At 39.3% G+C, this 23914-nt stretch overlaps 2 protein-coding genes across 5 annotated transcripts in view; both read left to right on the forward strand.

Annotated features, from left to right (window-relative positions):
• Positions 1 to 299: 299 nt before the first annotated feature.
• On the forward strand, positions 300 to 16319 carry LOC122661697 (SH3 domain-containing protein 2-like). Its single transcript, XM_043857188.1, has 10 exons — positions 300 to 502; positions 2914 to 3036; positions 3120 to 3189; positions 3279 to 3430; positions 6995 to 7096; positions 7333 to 7533; positions 7643 to 7705; positions 7831 to 7983; positions 8096 to 8170; positions 16048 to 16319. Exons 1-10 carry the CDS (start codon positions 443 to 445, stop codon positions 16162 to 16164), a joined length of 1116 nt encoding a protein of 371 aa, XP_043713123.1. The 5' UTR covers positions 300 to 442; the 3' UTR covers positions 16165 to 16319.
• The window catches only part of LOC122661696 (squalene synthase 1-like), a 32829-nt gene continuing 21674 nt past the window's right edge, over positions 12760 to 23914 (forward strand). For 2 of the 4 annotated variants that reach the window (XM_043857184.1, XM_043857187.1), the window contains exons 1-4: positions 19112 to 19432; positions 20340 to 20382; positions 20877 to 20966; positions 22551 to 22626. In XM_043857184.1, the coding sequence (XP_043713119.1) occupies positions 19238 to 19432; positions 20340 to 20382; positions 20877 to 20966; positions 22551 to 22626 (404 nt within the window). In that variant the 5' untranslated portion in view covers positions 19112 to 19237. Of the gene's footprint in view, positions 12786 to 19111; positions 19433 to 20339; positions 20383 to 20876; positions 20967 to 22550; positions 22627 to 23914 lie in introns of those variants that run through there. The other 2 variants (XM_043857186.1, XM_043857185.1) reach the window with 2 other exon arrangements.

The following is a 23914-nucleotide window of genomic DNA, read 5'->3' on the forward strand; positions in this document are numbered from 1 at the left end:
ATATGAAATCGGCCTAGAATGCATTCCAAGAATACATACCAAACACGGCATATAGACTTTCAAACACATTTTTCCTAATAATACCCTATCCTCTTTTTGCTTTTTCCTTTTCATTAAATATTATTTTCTTTTTTATTAAATATACCGTTTTGCAATCTCTGGTTCGCTTTCCGCTGTATCTAAATTATATTTTAAGAAAACTAATAATTGTTCGTCGTGACGTGGTGTATGTATTTGGTGTTTGGTCTACGGACATGTATATGATTTCGGAGTTCAGACAAAACAGAAAACCTTCCAAATAGAAGGCACCGTTACATTTTGATTTTAGAAAGCCTCTTCCAGTTCTTTGTTCGATAGATCTCTCTTCTCTCTCCCTCTCCACATTCGTCAGTTGTTTCTGCTTCTGCTACTGAAACTTGAGTCTCATTCGCATCAATCGTGGATGGATGCAATCAGGAAACAAGCCACGAAGCTCAGGGAACAGGTTGCGAAGCAACAACAGGTACCGAACCCTAATATTTTCTTCACGCTGGTTCTTCGTTTCCCTGATCAGTTCGAGGGATATCTCCGTCTGTCAAAGAATTTCATCTGAATAGATTTTATAATTTTGAAATACAAAACAACTGTTGCGTTTAGGGGTGATTGTACAATCCGGTTTCAGCAGCTCGGGTATTTAGTTATTTACTTTATTTCGTTTTAATAGCTTAGGTGTTCTTGTCTTATTCTTGGTTGGGGATTGTTTCATAGGCGTCTGTAAGTTGAGATTTTTAGGTATTGGTGTTGATCGTGTAATGGTACGACTATTTTCCTTTTGGCATTTGAAAGGGATTGAAAGACGGAAAATTTAGCCTATTTGGGCTCCAATAAGCTCCCTGTCGGTTAATCAGTAAATGTTGGATCCGGATAAACTTCTATGTTCCATTTCCAAACAGGCGTAAGTTTAGTACACGTGCAATTGAGGAAACTGTAAAGCACTTATGAGATTTAACCGTAAATATGCAAACAGAAGAAAATAAAATTGTGAAAACCAAAGTGAGCTGATCGGTTGCCCTAATTCCTTGGCCGGCCTCTACCTTGGTAAAGCATGGTTACATGTTGGAAGTAGGATATGAATTTGATTTTCCATAAAGGCAGAACATTTGGTGGGTGTGGGCTTCTTCTTCTTCTTCTTGGCAATGGCAAAGCAATATTCTATGACCAGAGATCGACCTTCAGGTGATGTTCTACTAAGATGTTGTACAGTGTGGATACAAGTGCAGAGCTGGCTGCTAAATGAATTAGCTGAACGACAGTGATGTGGCTTCTTTATTGACGTGAAGCTTGTGCTATCTAACATGGGATTTATGCAGTTAAGAGCAGTGGCAACATGACAGGCAAACTTTGATATATGTGCTCAAATATCTATCTCCATTCTGCAAAGTATGTGGTTAGTGAGCTTTCTGTATCTATAAACATTTTTTAGGGATAAGTTATCAATAAAATCATTTTGACTAATAAGAAAAACAGAATTTGGTTAATAATGATCCACATTCAGAAAGTATACTGCAATCTAGGTGACTAGAAGTTCAATCATAGTACTAGGTTTCGGTTTCGATTAGGCTCGAAACCGAAATGTTTCGACCAAAACCGAAATTTCAGTCAAACCCTTTTATGTTTTCTTTCCGAGTTTAGATGGCTGGTTTTGGGGGGCCAAATGGCCAAATTAGGTTATGAAACTTGTAGGACACCCTATTTTAAGCCCTCTAAAGACAGTGGAACCCTTAGACCCTCAAAATGGTAGTTTTACTTTGGACCCTATGTTGGTAGTGTACGTTGTATACATTCTCTAATGTGGCCTATTCCACACAATATTTGGTACTAGAATTCATATAATTCAAGTAAAACAACTTAAGTATGTATTAAGAACGAATAAGCATAAAATTATAAACTATTTGATAAATCATGCATCATACATGGTTGTTATACAGAGTCAAAGCAAGAAAAATGGAGTTTTCCAATTTCAGGAGTCAAAACCAGGCAAAGAGCACGAAATGGATTGAAATTCTGATCCTTTTCGTGCGAAATGTGGTTTTTATATAAGAGGGGTGGAACAATTGCAACCGAAATATCGGCAAAACCGTGCATAAGACCGAAATTTTGTTGAAACGGAAACTTTGACAAAATTGTATCTTGCAGGTGTTTCGTTTCGACAGCTTGCAAAACCGAAATGTTTCGTGTACCATGAGTTTAATATTGCTTATCTTATTCAATTTTATGATTAATTTCTGGTTGTCATTGATTAACCAGAAAGGGGGGGGGGTTCTTGTAAAGAAAGGGTGTATGTTTAGATGTGTGTGGTTGTGCATTCTCCGCTTTCTTTAATTTCATTCTCTTTGGCATATCCTAACCCCCCCCCCCCAAAAAAAAAAATAAAAAATAAAAGAATAAAAATCCAAGGACATGGGCCAGCTTGGTTTGAGGAAACAGCCAATAAATCCCCTTTCTCCGTCTTGATTTGTTTCCTTGAGAGGGCTGGTTCCTTCCCAACCAATAAAGGACCATTGCACTGGTTAGCAATGCTTGCCATTCTTTTCTCAATAGTAGCGCCAGAAAACACAAGTTCTTCACCGCCACAATGACTTTCTTCATCTTCTTTTGCAGGGATATCCATTATTTCTTCTGTTTCTTAGGGTCAAAGAACATGTTCTCTATATCGAGATTTCTTAACTGCCAATTTTTTTTTCCACTTCTTTACTACTTCTTGTACAGCTTGTTAATATATCTATGCTTGACTTGTATCCAGTAATATTAAATGATCAATTTTCCCCCCTTGCTTCATATCCTCTCAATCTTTGAACAGATATATGGTAAAGATTTGAAACAGATTATTTTTTGAACCCTCTGAAAACATGATTTGTTATATATATATTTCAGGCTGTCTTCAAGCAGTTTGGAGGTGGGATATATGGGGGGTCAGATAATTTTGTTTCAGATGAGACGGAACTACAGCAGCATCAAAAACTTGAGAAGCTTTACATGTCAACTCGTGCAGCAAAGGTTAACCACAATTCTGTATTTCTCTTGTGATTTTGCTTCATTATTCGTGGCCAACCTATAAATGTGTATTTTCTCTTTACCAGCACTTCCAAAGGGATATTGTCCGGGGTGTTGAAGGTTACATTGTTACTGGGTCGAAACAAGTTGAGATAGGTGAGGATGAAGCTTTCACCTCCGTTAGTAAATTTTGTTTCCTGCCTTCCTTATGTTGTTACATACTTCAAACCACAACTTTGCATTAGGTACAAAGTTATCAGAAGATAGCAGGAAATATGGTGTTGAAAATACATGTACCAATGGTAATACATTATCAAAAGCTGCATTGAGTTTTGCACGAGCTCATGGTCAAATGGAAAAGGAACGTGGAAATTTACTGAAAGCTCTTGGTACACAGGTTTGAGCAAAGCCCTCGGTAGACAGGTTTGATAAAGTTTTTGCTCTCAATGACTTGTAACTTTGGGATGGACAAAAAAGTTTCAACTTATTTTTGGGCATCTTCTTTTCCTCTGAACTCTGGTGGTAACACATTAACTCTCCATAATTTTATACATTCTCCTTTTTTTTTTTTTTTTTACCTCTTTAAATTTTGGTATAACTTGAATTGCTAGTTGTTTCATGCATTTTAAATAATTTTATATGATGTGTCAGTATTGGAAAATGGCATCATGCAAAACTTTAGTGTTTATTAATTAAAGGCCAACTTATGTCTGAAAGCTGAAGAAAGGAAAATGAAAAATTTGAGGGCAGCCAATGGGTAGCTTATGGTTTGTTAATAGCCTTAACCATACCCTCCAAGGGTGGGAGAGGTCTCTGTCCTATCTTACAGGGCATGGGTAAGAAATTGCAAAGCCTGCATGGGAAATGGACAAGTTGGGTAAAGCTTTAACTTATGTTCTTCTATCTTTTGGTTTTGACTTTGGTATGGACAATGAGTTATGAGATACTGGCTGTGGGCTTAAGATTTAATAGGTTAGTTTTATTGTTACTTGTGAAAGACCTTGAAAATGTAAAATTCATTAAGGGAGAAAGAATCTTGTCCAGCTGTGTAGCGTAGGCTAGCGCCTCCTGTGTCTATCTCTCCTCCCACAATAGGGGGCAGATATGTCATTTCATAGGAGGGAGAAGGAAGAGAGATATAGACACAGGAAGGCGCTAGAGTATGCTATGCAGCCTGGCAACTTTCTTTCTCAACAACAACAACAACTCAGCCTTATCCCAACTAAATGGGGTCGGCTACATGGATCCCAGAAGTAACAAAAATGAATAATATAAAAAGGGAAGGAATACACAACATTGACACAAACTCTAGGGCATCGACCCGACTTAGCAATGAACCGCATCATAACTGAGCCTCAGGCCTCGAATCTCGATAAAGGAGTGTATTAACACCATCGTCACAAACATCATAGTCCAACTAAAATGAAGTCGCCACGTGGATCTTCGCTCTCCACTTAGCTCTATTTGAAGTCACACAAGGAGCAAGGCCTAAGCTAAGCATGACTTTCTTCACCACTTCTCCTATGGTTATCTTAAGCTTGCCTCTAGCTCTTTTAGTTCCTCAGTTTGGATCAGGTTGCTTCTTCGAACTAGGGCATCCGATGGCCTCCGTTGAACATGGCCATGCCACCTCAAACGACTCTCTCTAAGTTTATGATGAATCAGGGCTACTCCCAAACCAGCTCTAATATGGTCATTTCTTAGTTTATGCTTCCTAGTTTTCCCACACCTCCATCTCAGCATCCTCATCTCTGCCACATCAAGTTTATTTATATGACACTTCTTCATAGTCTAGCATTCCGTACCATACATTATAGCTGGTCTTATGACTTATGAGAGTCCTATAAAAATTTCCTTTAAGCTTTAAAGGGATACGACGATCGCACAGAACTCCATACTCACTTCTCTACTTCATCCACCCTATTTTAATCCTCCGGGCAACGTCATCCTCTATTTCACCCTCCTTATTAACGATTGATCCCAGATATCTAAAATACTCACTTTGTGAGATCCCCCTCTCACCAATATTAACTGCCTCATTATCCGTCCTAGTGTTGCTAAAGTTGCACACCATATATTTAGTCTTTGTTCTGCTTATCTTCAGGCCTTTTGATTCCAAGGTTGGTCTCCATAGTTCCACTTTAGCGTTAATCCCTGCTTGAGTCTCATCCACCAAAACAATATCATCTGTAAAGACCATACACCAAGGGACTCTTCTTGTATGCCTCTGGTTAGGTCGTCCATGATAAGCACAAACAGATAAGGGCTTAAGGCTGATCCTTGGTGTAACCCAATTGAAATTGGGAATTCACTGCCTTGGCAACATTCTTTCTCCCATTTTTTAAATATCTTGAATCCAATAGTCCTTGGAAATGTACAAGATATTAAGTCTAGGAGGTAGTTCCAATGAGGGTCTAGAACCCTTCAAATAGTCCTTGGAACTGTACAAGACATTAAGCGTAGGAGGAAATTCCAATGAGTGTCTAAAACCTTCCAAACCTCTAGAGCTGCCGGTAAGCATTTGAAATCAATATTTAAATGAAATTGAGTTTATACAATTCTTCTGTGAGAAATTGAGCTGCAATGAGATTCTCTAGGAACTGAGAGACTTGGGGGTGGGGGTGGGGTGGATTTGGTGAGATACTAGCCTAGGCTTGGGGTGAGACTCTTCAAGTTATATCTTTCTTCTTCTTTCTTATTTCCTCTATTTTGTCCATGCAAACATCAAGTATGTTTTGAAGTTATTCAATTGTTCTATCGTTTATTTAAAGGTTAATTGAAGATAATCTCTGCTGTGCATCATCTCTTATTCAAATCTGAAGTTTCTTTTAAATCTGATCACTTTTGGGTGCTGAGATCCTGTTATCTTGGACTGCTACTGAAGCCTTATTATAAGGTTAGGCCAGTCTCTATTAGCAGGCCTTTTAATGTAAACCAGTCCACAAGAGTATCACAAACTTCAGGTCCAGTAACAGTAGATACTTCGATCGGTTCTCAGTTTTGCAGGAAATTCCTTAACAATAAAGTAAAAAACAAGAAATCGAAGAAGGGAAAGAAGAAAATAGGGTAGCATCTTTCAGACTCGGGTATCTCACCCATGACCTCTCACCATACTCTCTCACAGAGCAAAGCACAAAGCTATGTTTTTTTTTTCCTAATCTCATTATTCAAATTTGTGTACAAGGCTGTTGGCCCTTACTAGCTTATATAGGAGACTCAAAAATAGACTCAAAACACTAAAAAGGAACGGTCTAATCCAGTTCTTAAATAATAAGGTAATATAAACTGACTAGGAAATTAAAATAATGAAAGAAACTGACTCAAAACAAGACTCTAACTAAACTAATGAAGTAAATCCCATTTTTTCTATTTTCTACCCATATTTTAGGCTCATTAAAGTGGCCCATTGCAACGAAAACCCATGGAATCAAAGGCCCAACACATACATAACCCAACCCAAAGCTTATTTCCATTAAATTAAGCCCTTTAGGTGACTTATCTGTATCATTTTTCTACTTTCTGAACTAGCCATCACCTACAGTTTCAAACCTCTTTGATCTGAATTGCTGAAGCTATTGGATTTTCTCTTTTTTCTGTCAGATAGTTCCCAACTCACCTGTTTTTTTGTTTGAGTTAAACTCCAACTGGATTCCGTGGTTCGAGTTCAGTTTTATTTAGAGGGTTTAAGATGCCCAGCACTACGGGTCTCCCAAATAGAGATATTTTTCTTTTTCGCTGTTATATTTGCCTAGAATATGTGTCCCCATCCCCCCCCCCTTCTGAGATGTGGTACGATATCTACAGAATTTTAGGCTTCTCATATTTGCTAGGATGCCTTCAAGATTTGATGGTGTTATTTAACAGTAAATATGGCTTTGAGGTTACAATTCTTCTTTAGTTTTATGTGTAATTGTATTAGATTTGCATAGCTAATTCATATTTCATTTTGTTGAATTTACAGGTTGCGGAGCCATTAAGAGCAATGGTTATGGGTGCTCCACTGGAGGATGCTCGGCATCTTGCTCAACGATATGATCGAATGCAGCAGGAAGCTGAAGCTCAGGTAGCATAAGATGCGTTTCTTTTCGCTTTATTGCAGGATTTATTATGCTGTTAACATGATTGATTTGTTTAACTGGTGACCCCTTTATGTCGGACTTCTTCCACAAGTTATAGTGTTCAACCGTTTTTTTTGGTAGGGCGGTGGCGAATGGAATGCTTCTGACACGTTTAGTTTACTAATGTGATGAAACTGAGTCCTCCTGCAGTTTGTTTAATTTTTCTTTTGGATCTATACAGGCTATCGAAGTCTCTAAACGCCAAGTTAAAGTAAGGGAATCTGCAGGCAATATTGATAATGCTTCAAAGCTTGAAGCTGCTGAAGCCAAGCTGCAAGACCTGAGGTCAAACATGGCAACATTGGGGAAGGAAGCTGTCGCTTCAATGGCTGCTGTCGAAGCCCAGCAACAAAGGTTGACGCTCCAGCGACTTATTGCCTTGGTAATTTATTTGCGTCTTTATCTGATGCAGTTCCTTCTGAGTTCAAGTTACATGCCATATATTTTAGGACATCACACTTTACAACTCATTTTCCTCTTCTACATTAAAGGTGGAATCGGAACGTTTTTATCATCAACGAGTCTTGCAAATACTTGATCAACTTGAGGGAGAGGTATGGGATCGTCTCATGGACTCGAATCACTGTTGCTTCTTATTGGCAGCTAGCTTTATGTATTTCTACTTTTTCTTTCAGCTACAGAAATATTAAGATTTTCGATTTTTTGATGTGATTGGCAGATGGTATCAGAGCGCCAAAGAATTGAAGCTTCTCCCAATGTGGCTGTAGACAATTCGATGCCACCACCACCATCGTATGAAGAAGTTAATGGTGGTTTCATTGCTCAAACATATGATGGGCCAACAGATAGCGTGGGATACTTTTTAGGAGAGGTGATTGGCTTTGTTCATATATAGAAATTTTTAATGATAATGAAACACAGTTTTGTAATGGCTGTCTGATGTATCTTTTCTTCCCAAATTGTTCATTTTCAATTTGTTGTAGGTTACACATTCATATCAAGCTGAGTCTGATGTGGAGCTGAATTTGTCAGTTGGTGACTATGTTGTTGTCCGAAAGGTTTGTGAATTTTCCTTTTGTTTGGTTACTTCTTCACACTCTAATGATGGTTTAATGCTTTATTCTATCTTGCATTCTATATTTCTATGTTGCTTTGGCTGTTCTTGACTAAAAATAAAGATTAAAAACAATTGCATTTCCTTACAAAAATTGACAATAAATATCTGTGGAAATTGGGGGTTGTGGGGAGGAAACACTGTAACTCCACCAGGTTCACTTTTTGACTTAAAATGACATTTAGTACTGCAATATGAATAATTCTCTGTTTTGGTTGGTATTACTGACTCAATTACAGCAGTGCTGAGGGCATGGTTCATGCCTCATGGGAATTTAATGTAGTCCTAGAATAGGAGATAATCCTACTAGGAGCCAGGTAAAATCAGCTTCTGATCGAGTCTACTGTTTGGGGCAGATTTGGGGCTGTTTAGGGCAAATTTAGGGTTTAGGCTAGGGTTAGGGGCGAATGTGATATATGGTAATGATCAGCAGGTCTAGGGGATTATTTTGTTATAAAAATATTGGGATTTGGATGAGTTTAAAATTCCTGCAGAATTAGGGTTAGGGTTTGGATGTTAGGTTTCAGGTTCTAGGGTGAAACTTAGGGTTTTGGATGGGGGTTTGAAGTTGGGTTTTAGATGATCAGATTGGGTTCAAACTAGGATCGATAGGGGCTGGGATAGGGATGATATGCCTGAAATCTGAAAGGAATTGGGTGAGGGGATAGGGCTGGACAGAACTTAGATTGAACTAGGGTTTATGAAATTAAAACAGAAATTAAGGGGGGATCGAATGGGGAAGGAGAAGGAATGGAAAACAGAATTTAAATTCAAACTTACCACATGATTCCACTGGCAGCAGCTTGATCAATGACGGATGAAACCACCTTCACAAAGAGAGAACCTCCCAGCCGTCATGGCGTAAGGAGTCACAAGAAGTCCACCTGTCCTTCTTCCTTGATAGATCCACAAGGCAACACTCTAAGGAGCAGGAGCAAGAGCAGCAGCAGCAGCAATCGGCAGCCAGCAAACAGTCTTTTTTTTCTAAAATTCAATTGTGGGGGAGCCTCCACGATTTTATTTATTTATAATAAGGCCTTAGGCCAATTCCTAATACAATTTAACTACCTCAGTACCTCCTCACTTAAAAATCGTGGAAGGAACCTAATTAAAACAAAGTTACTAATTTAAAACCCTGAAAAGACTTAGTTACCCCTATTAACTTAAATTAAAAGATTCTAACTTAAAACTACTGATTTAAAAGAAGACTCCATACTAGCCAATAGGATTTAAGATCCTATTAGCCAATAGGAACACTTCACTTAAATTAGACCAATTGAACCAATTGGATGCAACCAATTTAAACCGGTTCAATTTAAAAAACAGAAAATAAACTAAGTATGGCAAATGCAAGCAAAATAAACTTAACCTATGGCTCCCTACTTAAGCCCCAAGTTCAGGACGACTTCTTCTTCTTCTTCTTCCTACTTGGAGCTGCATCAGAATTGGCTTTTAACTTTTATGGAGTTTCACCATCTGCAGTGGAAGGGAACTGTGACATAATCAAATAGAACCAGAATCTATAAAGAAGAAGAGAAAAAGAAAGAAAGAAGAAATGAACTGAGATAGAGAAAGAGAGAGAGATGTCGATAGGGAAAAAGGGAGAGAATCCTAGACCATGATAGGACTCAGAATAATGCCTATCGTGGTAAAGTCCCACAATATATATTATGTTTAGAAAACCTACCAAAAGTAGGAAACCTACTAAGAGTCTAATTATCAATAAAGACAATAGATAAATTCAAAAGTAACTGACAAGGACTAACTTAAAGCAAGACTAACTCCACATCAAACACTCCCCCTCACGGTACAGCTAAGGCTACTCCCCTTTATGATATAGTATTTAACACTTCCCCTCAAGTTGGAGCATATATATCCTATTCTCCAGCTTAGAACAACAAAGATAGACATAACCAGCAGAACCCAACTTAATGTAAAGCTAGGTTAGGTTAAACCCAGCCCCAATTAAACCCACAATAATTCACAGCAGTCAACTAATATTAGCCCCAAAAGCAGGGCTTAAGCTAGGGCCGAAACTCAGAAGTAAGGCCTATGTTGTAGTCCAAAATCCAGCCACTCAATAGGGCTGATAGCAAAGGTCGAATGTAGGTCCAAGGGTATTCAGCAAACCCTCCAAATAGGAACAGAATAGGATGCCCAGATTACAAGTTATCAACAGATCACAAAAATAGAAAGTATGGATCAATGTGTAGAAAACCAAACCAGCCTTTAGAACAGAACCAAACTCAGGTTGAGTGGTGTTTGTACAGAGGAGAAACCATACTGAAAATTTCACTCAATTCTGATGGTTAGGTTGAGAGATATGGGGACAGCACCAAATTAGAAGGTTTGGGGATGGCTTGCAAATCAGCACTGCACTTGGGCTCCAAGTTGGATCGAGTGTAGGGCCTATTGAAGGGAGGCTTCGCTGCAATTTTGGTGAAGTTCTGATGGATGGAAGTGAAGTTATGGAGGTGGAATGAAAATAGAAGTATTGTGTTTTGGAGGATTCCAGCCAATGAAATGGGGTAGTAGTGGGGATTGAATGGAGGGGATGAAGGTGTGAGATGATGTTTCAAAACTCTGCAGGTTTAGATGAAGGGGAGTGGAGATTCACAGCCTTGAAGTTGTAGCAGGAATCAAGCCTCAGGAACAGCAGCAGCTTCACTCGAATGGGTGCAGCAGAAACAGCAATAGTTCTGTATATGCTTGGAGAATAGCAGCAGTCTTCGATGGATCTTCTCAGCACCTGTGTTGATCTAAAGTGGAAGCCGCAGTAGTTGTTGCAGTCACAGATCAGTGGTAGCAGCACTAAAGGAGATCGAGCAGGGTAATAAAAGAGGAGAAAAGAGAAGATAGAAGAAGGGGGTAGGGGGAATGGCTCTCTCAGCCTGGGTCTCTCACCCACAGCTATCCCAGCTGTTGAAACAAGGAGATTCTCCCATAATTCGATGGCAAGCTTGGCCAGAAAAGTCTATTCTCAAAATTGTGGTCCTTCATTACATTGAGAGGCCTATTAATAGTTATAATAAAAAAAATAGAAACTTCTAAAATAGGAACTAATCTAAAATAGAAACTACTAAATCCTAACTAAAATAGAAGGTAACTAACTTAGAACTACTAGGCTTTATAATGCAGCCACATGCAAGGAACAAATTAGAAACTACTAAATATAATAACTACTAAACCGCACCAATTCTAGTTGACTGGTCAGAGGGGGATCTTATCAAAATCGTGGGACATCTTTGGTCCCTGCTTGGCTGGCTCGAGTTGGTCCAGTTCTGACCCAAAAATTCGATGAGTTTTTGCTTCTTCCTCTGGCCAGAATCTACGTTGCAACTTTAACAGATAACTATATGTAGAAGCCAATAGTCAGCAACACCACCTTCCTGTCACAATACAATCCATAAGCACATCAACCATTAACACAGCAGTGGAGAAAATCTGTGTCGAATAAATCCATACAAGAGAAAAATAAGCGGAAGAGAATATCAACCGCAAGCCAAAATATCATAGCAGCAACATCAACATCATAATACCTTAGCAAGGCAAGCAGCAATCTTCACAAAGAAGACAGATAAAAGTACAATATGGGTTATTGCGAACCACTGGTAAATCTGCAACATAGGCTGCTGTGAACCACTGGTAAAAGTGCTGCATAGGTTGCTGCGAATCACTGATAAAAGTGTAGCATAACTGGATAAGTTGCTACAAACCGCTGATAAAAGTGTAGCATAGGTTGCTGCAAACCATTGATGACAACATAAGGTAGCGAACCAAAGGCAACAGCATAAGGTTGCTGAGAACCACATATAACAAGCTTGTTGCTGAAAACCACAAGTAACCATCTTCCTAAGAAAATATGTTGTTGATGATTAGAGCAGATGACACGAACAAATTATAATAAAAATCTTCATATGTCAGATGATAACTCCGATCTCCCCCTCAAGTGTAGCACCACACGTGCACAAATAATGCGGTGGGGGGGGACACCAAAGGATAACCGATCATCATATGGCAGCGATACCTAGCATTGTGAAATAACAATAAATCCCAAAATCAATAGCAGCCGCAATAGCATCAATAGGGGTGTCAATGCCAGGCCCGCACCGGCTGACCCGACCGTTTAAAGACCGAACCGAACCGGCCCGATTAATAAACGTGTCGTTCCCGGTGCTGGAGGTGGCATCGTCGAGTGCCCGACCAACCCGCCCAATTAAAACCCTGACCGAGCCCGACCCCTTTTGCCCCGTTTTAGCCCGACCCCTTAAGCCCGATAAATATTACCTATTCTACCCCCCAAGCCCAAGGCGCGGCTATGTCCAAAGACTCCAAACGGCCAAAAGGCCCAAACGCTCCAACTCCAGTCGACCGACCGGTTGAACTCCCTAACGGCCTAACCCTCCTAAATGACTGAGTAACCATTAACCCTAATTACCTTCCAAATTCCACCTTTTTTTTTTCTTTTTTCTATTCAGTCTCGCAAAGTCAAGATAGTCTCTGAGTCTCACACAGTCACACGGCAAAGGGAGAGAAGAAGAAGAAGAAGGAAAGAAGGGAGAGAAGAAGAAGAAGAAGAAAGAAGAGAAAGGTAATAAACTAATAATGAATCTATTATTTTATAAGATAGTTTTGTCATCTAGTTCTTTTACTTTTTGGCATTTGTTTTTATCTTCGTCTCTCTGACTCTCTCCCTCATGGTTCTATACTTCTATTTGCTTTGCTTTTCACAAAGTGCTACACTGCCTAGTGCCTACATCTGTGATCTGTATAAGAGAGTATAAATTAGATTGGCTTGGGGTTATCTAATGCTTTAAAGGGTTTTTCCGTTTTTAAGGGGTGCTTTTGGTAAGCCAGTCCACAACAATACAGCATTGCAGATTAATAAAATCTCGTAAGAAATACAAAACTTGCTTCCTGGGTAATTTTTCACTCGCGGACTCGTGGTTATAGCAAAGTAAAACCAGATATTATTACTGCGATCCTTTCTTTGAAATTAAAAATTTCTGCCCACACCGTTTAGAGTTAAATAGGCCATTAGCCTGACCGAGGCCCGTTTAAGACCCGTTTACCTTGAATAAGGCTGCCCCGATTAAAGACCGAACACCGATCGACCAAAATTAAACAGTACCATGTCCGCCCAATGCAAGCCCGAACACCTAAACGGTCAGACACGGTGCAGCCTATAAAATTGGTGAGGCCCGACCGAGACCGACCTAACCCGGCCGGTTGACACCTCTAAGCATCAACAACAGCAACGGATCAGATCAAAGTAGATAAAGAACTCCAACGAAGGACACAAACAGGGCATAATAGTAATAAATTAATAACCAAAAACCAGAGAGCCTGATGTCTCCCAAATTCTGGTCAAATGCTCCTTGCAGACAATAACAATAATCCTCAAAAGTGTAGTGATCATTCAAACAAATATCACTGCAAAAATTGGTGGTAATTCCATGACTGGATCTTCATATAAAGCAGTGGTACAAAAAAAAAAAAGTATGGAATGGCGGAACTGTATTTAACCAGAATGTCCAAGGGGGTACATGGTAAGTAATAGGTGTTGGACATAAAGGGGTTTAATGCGGAACCCGGGATCAAAATTCTCTATTTGGGTTCGCTATGAGCCCAACAGATCCAACAAAAGTCCAAGCACCAGACGGGAATGGCAAGTTTGTAAATAACCAGATTTCTCAAGCGGTTACTAGGGAAGTTAGAGAGTATGGACATGAAAGAGTTTTGATTTATGAGTTGGGGTTGACTTGGAAGCAAATAAAAATAAGGGGTATATGGAGATAAAGGAAAGAGGTAATTGTGAAAGTGGGGTGAAATAAACAAGAAGAAACAAATCATAGAGAGAAGGTCGTCTACATCCTTATAACTCAACAAACAGGCGGACAAGGCAGGTTTCTTGTGATTGCTCTAGCTCCTCAACCAAGGTTCCAAAGCAACTATGGTTTCAGGATTACGATTGCAATCCTCAACCCTCTCGATTCCAAATCACGAAAATCCCAAAACCCAAGTATTATTTGATCAGCAAAATTTCTGAAGATGGGGTTTGCGATAGTTGCAGAACTGGTTTCAATGGTAGGTCTGTAACTCACGATAAACGGGGACTTTGAGAGTGAGAGTCAAGGGCTTTATTCGCCCCAGGGTATATGACCTATGCTCCAAATTTTAGGAAGAACTGAGAAGGATTGATGGAGTTCGATCCAAAAACTGATGGGTTGCAGATGCTGCCCAGAACACGGCACCACCAGTAATAAAGAGATCTACAGGAAGAAATAAATAATAAGGCATGATCTCCACACGTGAGAGGGAAAAAGGAGGCTCAAACTGTGAGAGCAGCAAATCAGCAACACTCATATGGCAGCAGATCTCCACGCAAAGTAGTAGAAGCAATAATAGTAGGAACAACAGTAACAAAAGGGATCACTCTTCCTCAAAAAATAAGAAACCCTAGTTTTTATTTTTTCTAAATAAGGTTTAATAGCATTCCCCCCCCCCCCTCACATAGCTCTGACACCATGTGACAAAATCAAATAGAACCTGAATCTAAAAAGAAGAAAAAGAGAAGAAGAGAACTGAGAGAGAGAGAGAGAGAGAGAGAGAGAGAGAGAGAGAGACAGACAGACAGATGTCGGTAGGGAAAGGGGAGAGAATGCTAGACCACGGTAGGAGTCAGAATTATGCCTATCATGGTCTAGTCCCACAATATATATAATGTTTAGGAACCCTACCAAGAGTTGGAAACCTACTAAGAGTCTAATTACAAATAAAGACAGACAACTTAAAGTAACTAACAATGGCCCAATGACTGACTCAGTAACTTAAAGCAGGATGATAACTCAACATCAAACACTCTCCCTCATGGTATAGCTAGGACTGCCCACATGGTATAATATTTAACAGTGACATTGCATTGCCAAAATTACTGGCCTACTCTAGCCTTTGAGCAGAGGCCTTGGATTTTTTGTGTGCCGTACATAGACCACTTACACACTACTTTACACCATGGAGGGGATGTATCACGAGAGAAGGGAAGTCAATCACTTGACCTCCTGGGATCCACACATCAACCTACAGGGGACCAACCAACTGCGCTAGAAGTTGCCTTCAAGGCCTTGGGAGATTCACTCACCTTTTGGGGAGGATTAGAGCCTGTGCTATCATTATTAACGGTGCCATGATGTTTGTATATCAAGCTATTGTTGTGACTTCTTTGAGGCTTATATATCCTTTTTGTTTTTCTTTTTTCCTGCCGGGCATATGGAAGGATGGTGCCATGTTGTTTGTTTATCACTCTTGCATTTTGCTTCGGCACTGCTCTGTGCATCAATAAATATGCTTTTACATATTAGTGTTTTCCTTGCAGAATCATTTTGAACTTTGACTTTATTAACTGTGTTGCTTAACTACTGAAGTAAGCTGATTCAGAAAAACTATTTTCCATGACATAATAGTGCATTTGTGCATGACATGATGTCTAAACTGAGTGAAGGGGTAGATGTGGACCACTGACATCAGCTCCAGCTTTTTAATGGCATTTTTTATTTTAGACTTGCTGCTGATACCATATTCTACCCTTTGAGTTCTTCAGTTTTCAAGTTGACGTCCTTCACAGAAAATGAGGTTCTTTCTTTGTAGAGTTACGCCAAGACCTATTAGGCACCTTTCTCTCTGCCCCCCCACCCCAATATCTCACTGATCCTGTTTCAGGCCTATGGGTTTGTGTTGCATACTTGAATCTGCAGGATATATTTGTCGTCTTTAGTTCTTATTTCAATTGCATTGAGCCTGACTCTTGAGTGCTTTTGGCAGGTATCAAACAATGGTTGGGCAGAAGGGGAGTGCATGGGGAAAGCAGGTTGGTTCCCATTTGGGTACATTGAAAGACGGGAACGAGTTCTTGCAAGCAAGGTAGCTGAAGTATTTTAAATTGTGGATTTGGACTCTATACGATCCCAACTTTTGTATGTGTTTAGTTATACATTATTGACATGGTCAGAGAAGTGTATGTGGACATTCCTGCAGTAGGGGAGCATACGTATTTTTTGATGTGTGATATAGAGTTCATTTTCTATTTAGTTGTATGGATTTCTTCTCATACACCCTTTTTGGTCATTAATGGAAGTTGTCTCCTTACATATGTTGTGTTAATATTGATTGGAGAGACCTTTTATTTGGTCTTTTGACATCTATAAATCTCCATATCAGGCTACTCATATCCGATGAAGGATTATTATTTATATCTATCTCATTGTCCACTCCATACTAGAGCAACCAAGATCTTTTCAGACTTGAGAGTATTACTACATCTTTGGCTCTGATATCATTTGTTAAGGATTTGAATAGAACTCATCCTTAAAAGTAATCGTTAATGAGAGAGTGATCAAGGACTTATAAATCTCTACGTCGAATTAATCACATTTGATAATAAATTATTATTTCCACCTTCTACGTGGGATCCCAACAAATTGTTTTTTAACACCCATAATAAAGGCGGTGAAGGAAATTTAATCTGCTCTAGAACGATACTTTTTTCCAAAACAAGTTCAATAAGAGTAATGTCTACAAGCCTGGTGGGGCAGAATGTGTGATGTGAAGACGAATGGATTGGATGATTGATAGTAGTGTGAGGATGATAGTCGTGGTGGTATGAAAGGAATTTGGATCAGGTCCCCATCCGGGGGACACATGGGGTTAAATCTGGGCACTATACACCAGAGGTGGGTCTCACACCCTATGAGGCCACAAGATCTGTCCCATGGTCCCTGGATGAGACTAGATTATGAGATGTGAAAGAATTTAATGTAATGGCATCTTCGTGTGCAGATAGGACTGGAATGTCGTACTCTACCCACCCTAAATCGAATCCAGATCCTCTATTGCCGAGCTGCCTGGTAGGACCGTACAGCCCAGACACAGTAAGGCTTGTAGTGATCGTCTTGCCCTTGCCCAAAAGCCTTGCCCGAGTGGAGGTAAGGCGGTCATTGCTTGCCTCACTGTGTATGGGCTGCACGGTCCTGTCGGGCAGCTCGGCAGTAGAGGATCCTTATTCCCCTAAATCACATCTCACGTTTTCAAAAATGTTGTCTTTTTCGGATCATTATCCTCTTAGGTTTCCTGTCGAGTATAGTTGTCCAGATCCTCTTGGGAGGCAAAAATGATGACTTAACCTCCTGCCCGGGTGTGGTTAAGTTGTCATTTTCACCTCCTATGAGAGGAACCGGATAACCAGACAGGGCAATGAACTTGACATGAAAAAAAGTCGTCTTTATCCATCCCTATAGCACTTCTCCCGAAAAAAAGACTAAAACGCCAATGTACTGACGAAGGACACTTCCCATCTTTGCACCTTCTTTTCTCTGTTTAAGCTTGAAGGCATTGTTTCAAAAATTGCAATTGGAATCAAATTGGGGGATTCGAATTGTGTCGATTCAAATCTTGGAAATTCCAAAGCAGCAAATTTTAAGGTTTTGGGACCAGATCATCACGTTTTCAAATCTGAGGGGCCAATTGAAGATTTTTTACAATCGATTTTTTGATAGAGGAAATAAGACCATTGGATGGGAAGAGCTCGATTGGAATAACAATGTTTTAAGTTTTGAGACTCAAACGATTTAAAATTTTTAAGTAGGGGGAGGGTTTTCTGAGCAAGTTGTATAGAGGAACACATAAATAAAGTGCAGCAAAATGTTCATATATGGAAGGGTAGCGAAGGCAACCACTTGTTCAGGGATTTGGATCCTCTCACCCAATGAGGCATTGAACGACTGGGCTGACATACACTCATCTCAATGCGCCGTGCATGCTGACTTGGTGCATCCCAAAAATGTGTGTGCAGTAGCCCAGCCTTCGGATGCCTCATTGTGCATTCATTGGGAGATCCCATTATTGGAGAGGATATGGATCCCTTGTTCAGTTGGTCGGTGCCTTGCCAATAGAATGCAGGTTCCTAGGAGGTCATGGGTCTCCTATCTTCACCTTGTGCCAAAGCACTCCTTCCCCTCCCCCTCATGTAGTTGTAGCCAAAGTCCCCTAGGGCAAGATATTGGTTTTAAAAAAAAATGGCAGCAATATATTTTTGGGGAAAAAAATGCTAACTAGTTGTGTGTGGTGCGTGGCACAAAATGACCATGCGTGCCCCCATGAAAAGACAAAAATCCTCAAGGGCATGACCTTATGTCTAGGCGCAAGAGCTGCGTGTCGCGCCGCACACGTCTAGGTAGCGTTTGCTTTCCCTATATTTTTTTTAGGGCAAGAATTCTTTGATGGGGAGAGTGTGACCTGCACGTGCACAAGAGTCAATAGAAAAGCATGTGACGACATCAACAAGGCAGTCATCACCTCCATTCATTAGGGGCGAGTCGATCATTTCACCCCCTTTGTGTCTTGGCGCTGGACATAAGAAGACACAGAGGTGTTCTTTCTTAAGCACAGTAGCGGCATGCCAGGCTGCCAGCCTTTTCCCTGTGAGGTATCAAGATCATTTTATGTGGAGTCTGCCAAACTCTTCACATGCACTCGTGCATGAACCGTAAAATATGTTGATATTAACTAATTTCTTTTTCTCCATACTCTTCACAGGCACTAGGAATTTTCCTGCTGCCCGTATCGCATAAGGAAGAAAATTGTGTCCGAGGGGCCCGGCCCCAACGCGGTCTCGGCTCCAGCCAAACCAATTGAACGCATAAAAGTGATAAATCCAGCTTTCCAACAGCACATTTATACGGTTCTCCTGTCGCGAAGAACAAGTTTAACAATCACGCCTTTGCCGACTGCTTTAGGTTTTTTTGGATTCTTCCTTTCTCATCATTTTCTGATTGGATTTCTCCATTCAATTCAAGCCCTTTTAAACTCTACATCGTTTGGAGTTTAGCCCCTGCCCACAACCACCACCACCACCACTACTTCTGAGATCACATTTCAGTCTTCCGCGTTTGTTACCGTCTTTTTCCCCCGATTTCGGAGGATCCATTCTTCGTTGAGTTTTGGCTTGAAGAAGAAGATGGGAAGTTTAGCAGCCGTGTTGACGCACCCGGATGATATCTATCCGCTTGTGAAGCTGAAGATAGCAGCCAGGAATGCGGAGAAGCAGATTCCATCGGAGCCTCATTGGGGTTTTTGCTACACCATGCTACACAAGGTCTCCCGCAGTTTCGCTCTCGTTATTCAGCAGCTAGGTCCTGAGCTTCGCAATGCTGTGAGCCACCATTCCTTTTTCCTTGCTGTATCATTTGTTATATGGATTTCCTTTTCTTGATTATGTCGATTGATTCTGCTATGATCTCTTTTCTGGTTACTATTATAATTTTCATCTTCCCGAGGGTGTTGTGGATCTGTAATTCTCATTTCTAGCTCTGAGTTTTGAATAATCGTTGTTATTTACTTTTCAGTGTATTTGATGGGAGTTGGAAATCGAAAAGAATAAATCTAAGTTGTTTTAATCTGTAATGGTTTGCGAAAAGATGACATGGGGTTTGTCATCAGCTGGTTATTTTCCAGCTATTGCCATTCCACTTTGTACCAAGTTAGGTTCACATGCAAAGGAATATATTAGGTATCAGGGACAATCCAAGAAATCATGGACTCTAGCACTACAGTGATAAGCTTGGGTATGTACACCATTAATTAAAGATGTTTTGCGCTTTCTTACCACTTATAAGTAGGTAGTTCCCTTTGGTTCAACAGAATTAAATGCATTGTTTCTCGAGCAATTGCAGTGTTATAAGTTGAAGTGTAAAATTTTTCCATCTGAGGACTGCAGTTACACATTAGTAATGAGACATCAACAATTTGCTTTCATCAGCTCAACAAAATTGCACATGATTTTATATTTGATCTGGGAAAGGTTCCCTGCTTCATTTCAAATAAATCAAGTTAGCTGAGTATGTTGTTTTTATTTCACTGTTTGAAATGAGTATTTTATTTTGTCCAAAGGTTTATGCTTTCATTATTCACGGTTCAATTCTCATGTTTGTATGATCTAACGTAAGAATAATTTAGAGAAGGTTGTCTCCAGTATCATTTTCATAGATGGCAAAGTTTATTTAAATTTAGTTGTCAACTTGTCATACCACTGCATTTAATCTTTTTGTTCCTCTTTGCAGGTTTGCATCTTCTATTTGGTTCTTAGAGCCCTCGATACTGTTGGTTTGTACCCATAGTCATTTCCTTTGTGTTTAACTTTAAGATGATGTTATTATTGTTATGCTTATAGGCTTGTTATGTTTTTCCTCTGCTGGCAATCTATTCCTCTCACCCTCCCTATCGCTCATTCTTGTTCTCTTTTTCTAGAAAAAGAGGTAGTGTCTAGCACTGGACACTTGCATGAAAATGGCCAGAAAATGACACAGACATGTCCTTGTTACATTGGTTGGAAGATAGAAACTCTAAACTGGAAATATGGAATGACAACCCAGTTGATTCTTTCTAATTGTCATAACTAATGTGGTAAAAAGGAAGGAGAATAATGTTTTGTGATTCTTTTATTATGGTTAGCCATTGCCTTTATCATTCTGATTTCAGCGTTCTGGTAAAAAAGAAGTGGAAAAAAGGGACCATTCTGACCATTCTTATTTTCTTTTATCCAGGTAATTTTTATTTAAATTGCACTCAACTCTAAAATTCATCTCTGTTGTTGTTAGAGGACGATACAAGCATTCCTTCTGATACCAAAGTACCTATTCTGAAAGCTTTCCACCAGCATATATATGATCGTGACTGGCATTTCTCATGTGAGTTTCTGAAAATCTTATATCTCACTGTTTTTTTTTGTTTGCAATGCTTTTTATTTGCCACTTTCCTTGATCATAGAACTGAAGTATGATTATTTTTTAACCTTTTTTTTCCTGTTTGAATATTAAGATTGGTCAGTAACTTATAGTTGTCTAACCACAGTTACCTGGCTTTCTTCACTCATTATTAAATGATTGTACTACTACTGTTATCAATATTGTTTTGTACTAGGTATTGAGCTGTGGAGGCATCTCATGGGCCTGTCAGACCTAATAGATATTTAATACCTTTTGTAGTCCTTTCCTTCTTCAACTTCATGTTCTTTAAGAAAGTTTTTCTTTGAGCTAGTTCAGACTTCAGAGTTGAAACTTGAATGGTCTAGGAGGAAAAAAACCAAGCATCTTCTTATTCATTGTATTGAATCCTTAAGAATAAAGTTTATGTCAGGCTGACTGAAACTTCATGAAGCTGAATAGTGCCAATGTTGGAATAAAGTTTCCTCATTTCGTTATTTATGTATTTAACTTCAAGGTTTTGTTCTACGCTAAATGTCTTTCATATCAGTTGGCGGAGAGGCCATACATTAACTCAGATCTTATAACTATAGGAAACTAAGGTTAGATTTAAATATGTTGATGATAGATGAAGGAAATAGGTTAGTCGTTTATTGAACAGATGAGTTCATGAAACTTAATGATGGTTTAAAGGGAAATAAGTTTTTGTGCTATAATGTGAATATAAATAATGGAGAAACATCTAGTTGACTGGGATTTACAAGATTTTGGAGGAGGCTGTGTGGAGGTTTCAAAGGTGATTTAGTGAAGAAAATATGAGAGGAAGAACACTGATAGTGTAGAGCAAAGGATGCAGCAAACAAGTTCTAAAATAGAGAAAAGATGAAGAAAATATGCATGTCTTTTCTCACTACTTCTCCTAGGGTCTTTTTAGGCCTGCCCCTAGCTCTTTTAGAACCTTCAATTAGATCTCTGTGCAACTTACTAAATACCTGAAATTAGGAACTGATTTCAAATTCGTGGACGAAGACTTTAATTTACTAAACTCCATACTTGACTTAGAAAGTAGAAATTACCCCAGCGACCATAAAATTACCCCAGGGACCATAAAAGTACCAAAATACCACTGGCTTTGAAGATGACAGTACTTCACCCGGTACTGAAAACTTAGCTCCTCGTAAATACCAGCAATTGCTTGCTTTCCTGTTTTTCTCTTCAGTAGGGAAACAGAAAAAAAGAGGCTTTTGATTATGAACAAAAGGATGGCTTGCCCATTTGGAAGGGAGAAACAAAGAAGAAAAAATTTATAATTGCTCAAAGTCCAATATTGGATATGGCCTTAATGTATTGTAGTGGCAATTTTCAATTTGTGTATGTTACTGTAAGTAGTTGGGGTGAAGGCTTACTTAGTTGAATAGACTTGTCTTCTGATCTTTTAGTCAGAAAGATCTTCAGAAGGAGATATTCTTGAAAGAAGAAGGGCTATATGGTATTAATGTGTTTTGAGTCTTTTGACTATGTTTATTGGTATGTTTACTAATTGAAAGTTGTGCTTGTTTTATTGTTAAGGTGGTACAAAGCACTACAAAGTTCTAATGGACCAATTTCATCTTGTGTCAACTGCTTTTTCGGAACTTGGAAGAAGGTTATTGCTAAACCCAGCACTTGATTTGAGATATAATTGCTTACCAAGTACAAACGAATTCAAAATAATAATTCATTGAAGGAATTCTTTTGTTGTGGATATGTTATTACTTTCCTTATACAGTTTCACTATTGCAGTTAGTGTTCCCATGAATTGATTGTAGATTGTATTTGTGTGTTTTTCTTAATTAATGGGGACTAAGGATTGCCACTAAAGGCTCAGTCCTATGTCTTTGATAGGTTACACATTTGCTTCTTTGCTTTTAAAATCTCTATTCTGCACAAGTGAGATGAAATCAGGTATAATATTTTCCGTGTCTGAAGTAAAAGAAGCTTTAAGAAAGATGAAATTAGGCAAGGCACTAGGACCAGACGGAGTCCCAATAGAAGTGTGGAAGAGTTTAGGAATTTGTGGTTTATCTTGGTTAACCAAGTTGTTTAACAAGATTATTAACACAAAGAAAATGCTAGATGAATGGAGGAGAAGCATTGTTGTCTCGATTTACAAAAATAAAAGTGATATTCAGAGCTGCAATAACTATAGAGGCATAAAACTAATGAGTCATTTGATGAAGTTATGGGAGAGGGTTATTGAAACCCACCTACGAAAGGATAATACTATTTTGGAGAATGAATTTGGCTTTATGCCATGGAGATCCACGATTGAAGCTATTTTCTTAATTAGGAGACTCATGAAAAGATATAGAGAGGGCAAAAAGGATATCTATATGGTCTTTATTGACCTAGAAAAAGCCTACGACAGAGTCCCTGGAGAGTTAATCTGGCATATACTAGAGAAGAGAAGGGTGTCATGTAAATATGTAGGCATGATTAAAGATATGCATGATGGTGTGGTGACTAGCATAAGAACTGTGGGGAGGGGGGTGGTCAAGGTAGTGAGTTCCAATTAAAATTGAGCTACATCAAGGATCAGGCTTAAGCCCTTATTTGTTTGTGCTTATCATGGATGATCTAACCAGAGACATACAAGATGAGGTTCCTTATTGTATGTTTTTTGCTGATGATATTGTGCAAGGTACTAAAACTCGGGTCTCGGGACCAACTCGACTCTTGGAAAAACCGAGACGAGTCGAGATCTCGCCGAGATATGTCGAGTTTTGTCCAATTAGGTAAGGTATTTAAGTGGTAGGTGGGTTAAAATAATGGGTCGAAACCGAGATCCAACCGAGATCTCACCGAGATCTCGCCGAGATATTGCACTTTTCAGTTTCGGATGCCATCTCGACTCAATATTACAAAAACCGAGAATCTCGGCGAGATCTCACGAG

The sequence above is a fragment of the Telopea speciosissima genome, chromosome 5 (genome assembly GCF_018873765.1).
Source record: "Telopea speciosissima isolate NSW1024214 ecotype Mountain lineage chromosome 5, Tspe_v1, whole genome shotgun sequence".
NCBI lineage: Eukaryota > Viridiplantae > Streptophyta > Magnoliopsida > Proteales > Proteaceae > Telopea > Telopea speciosissima.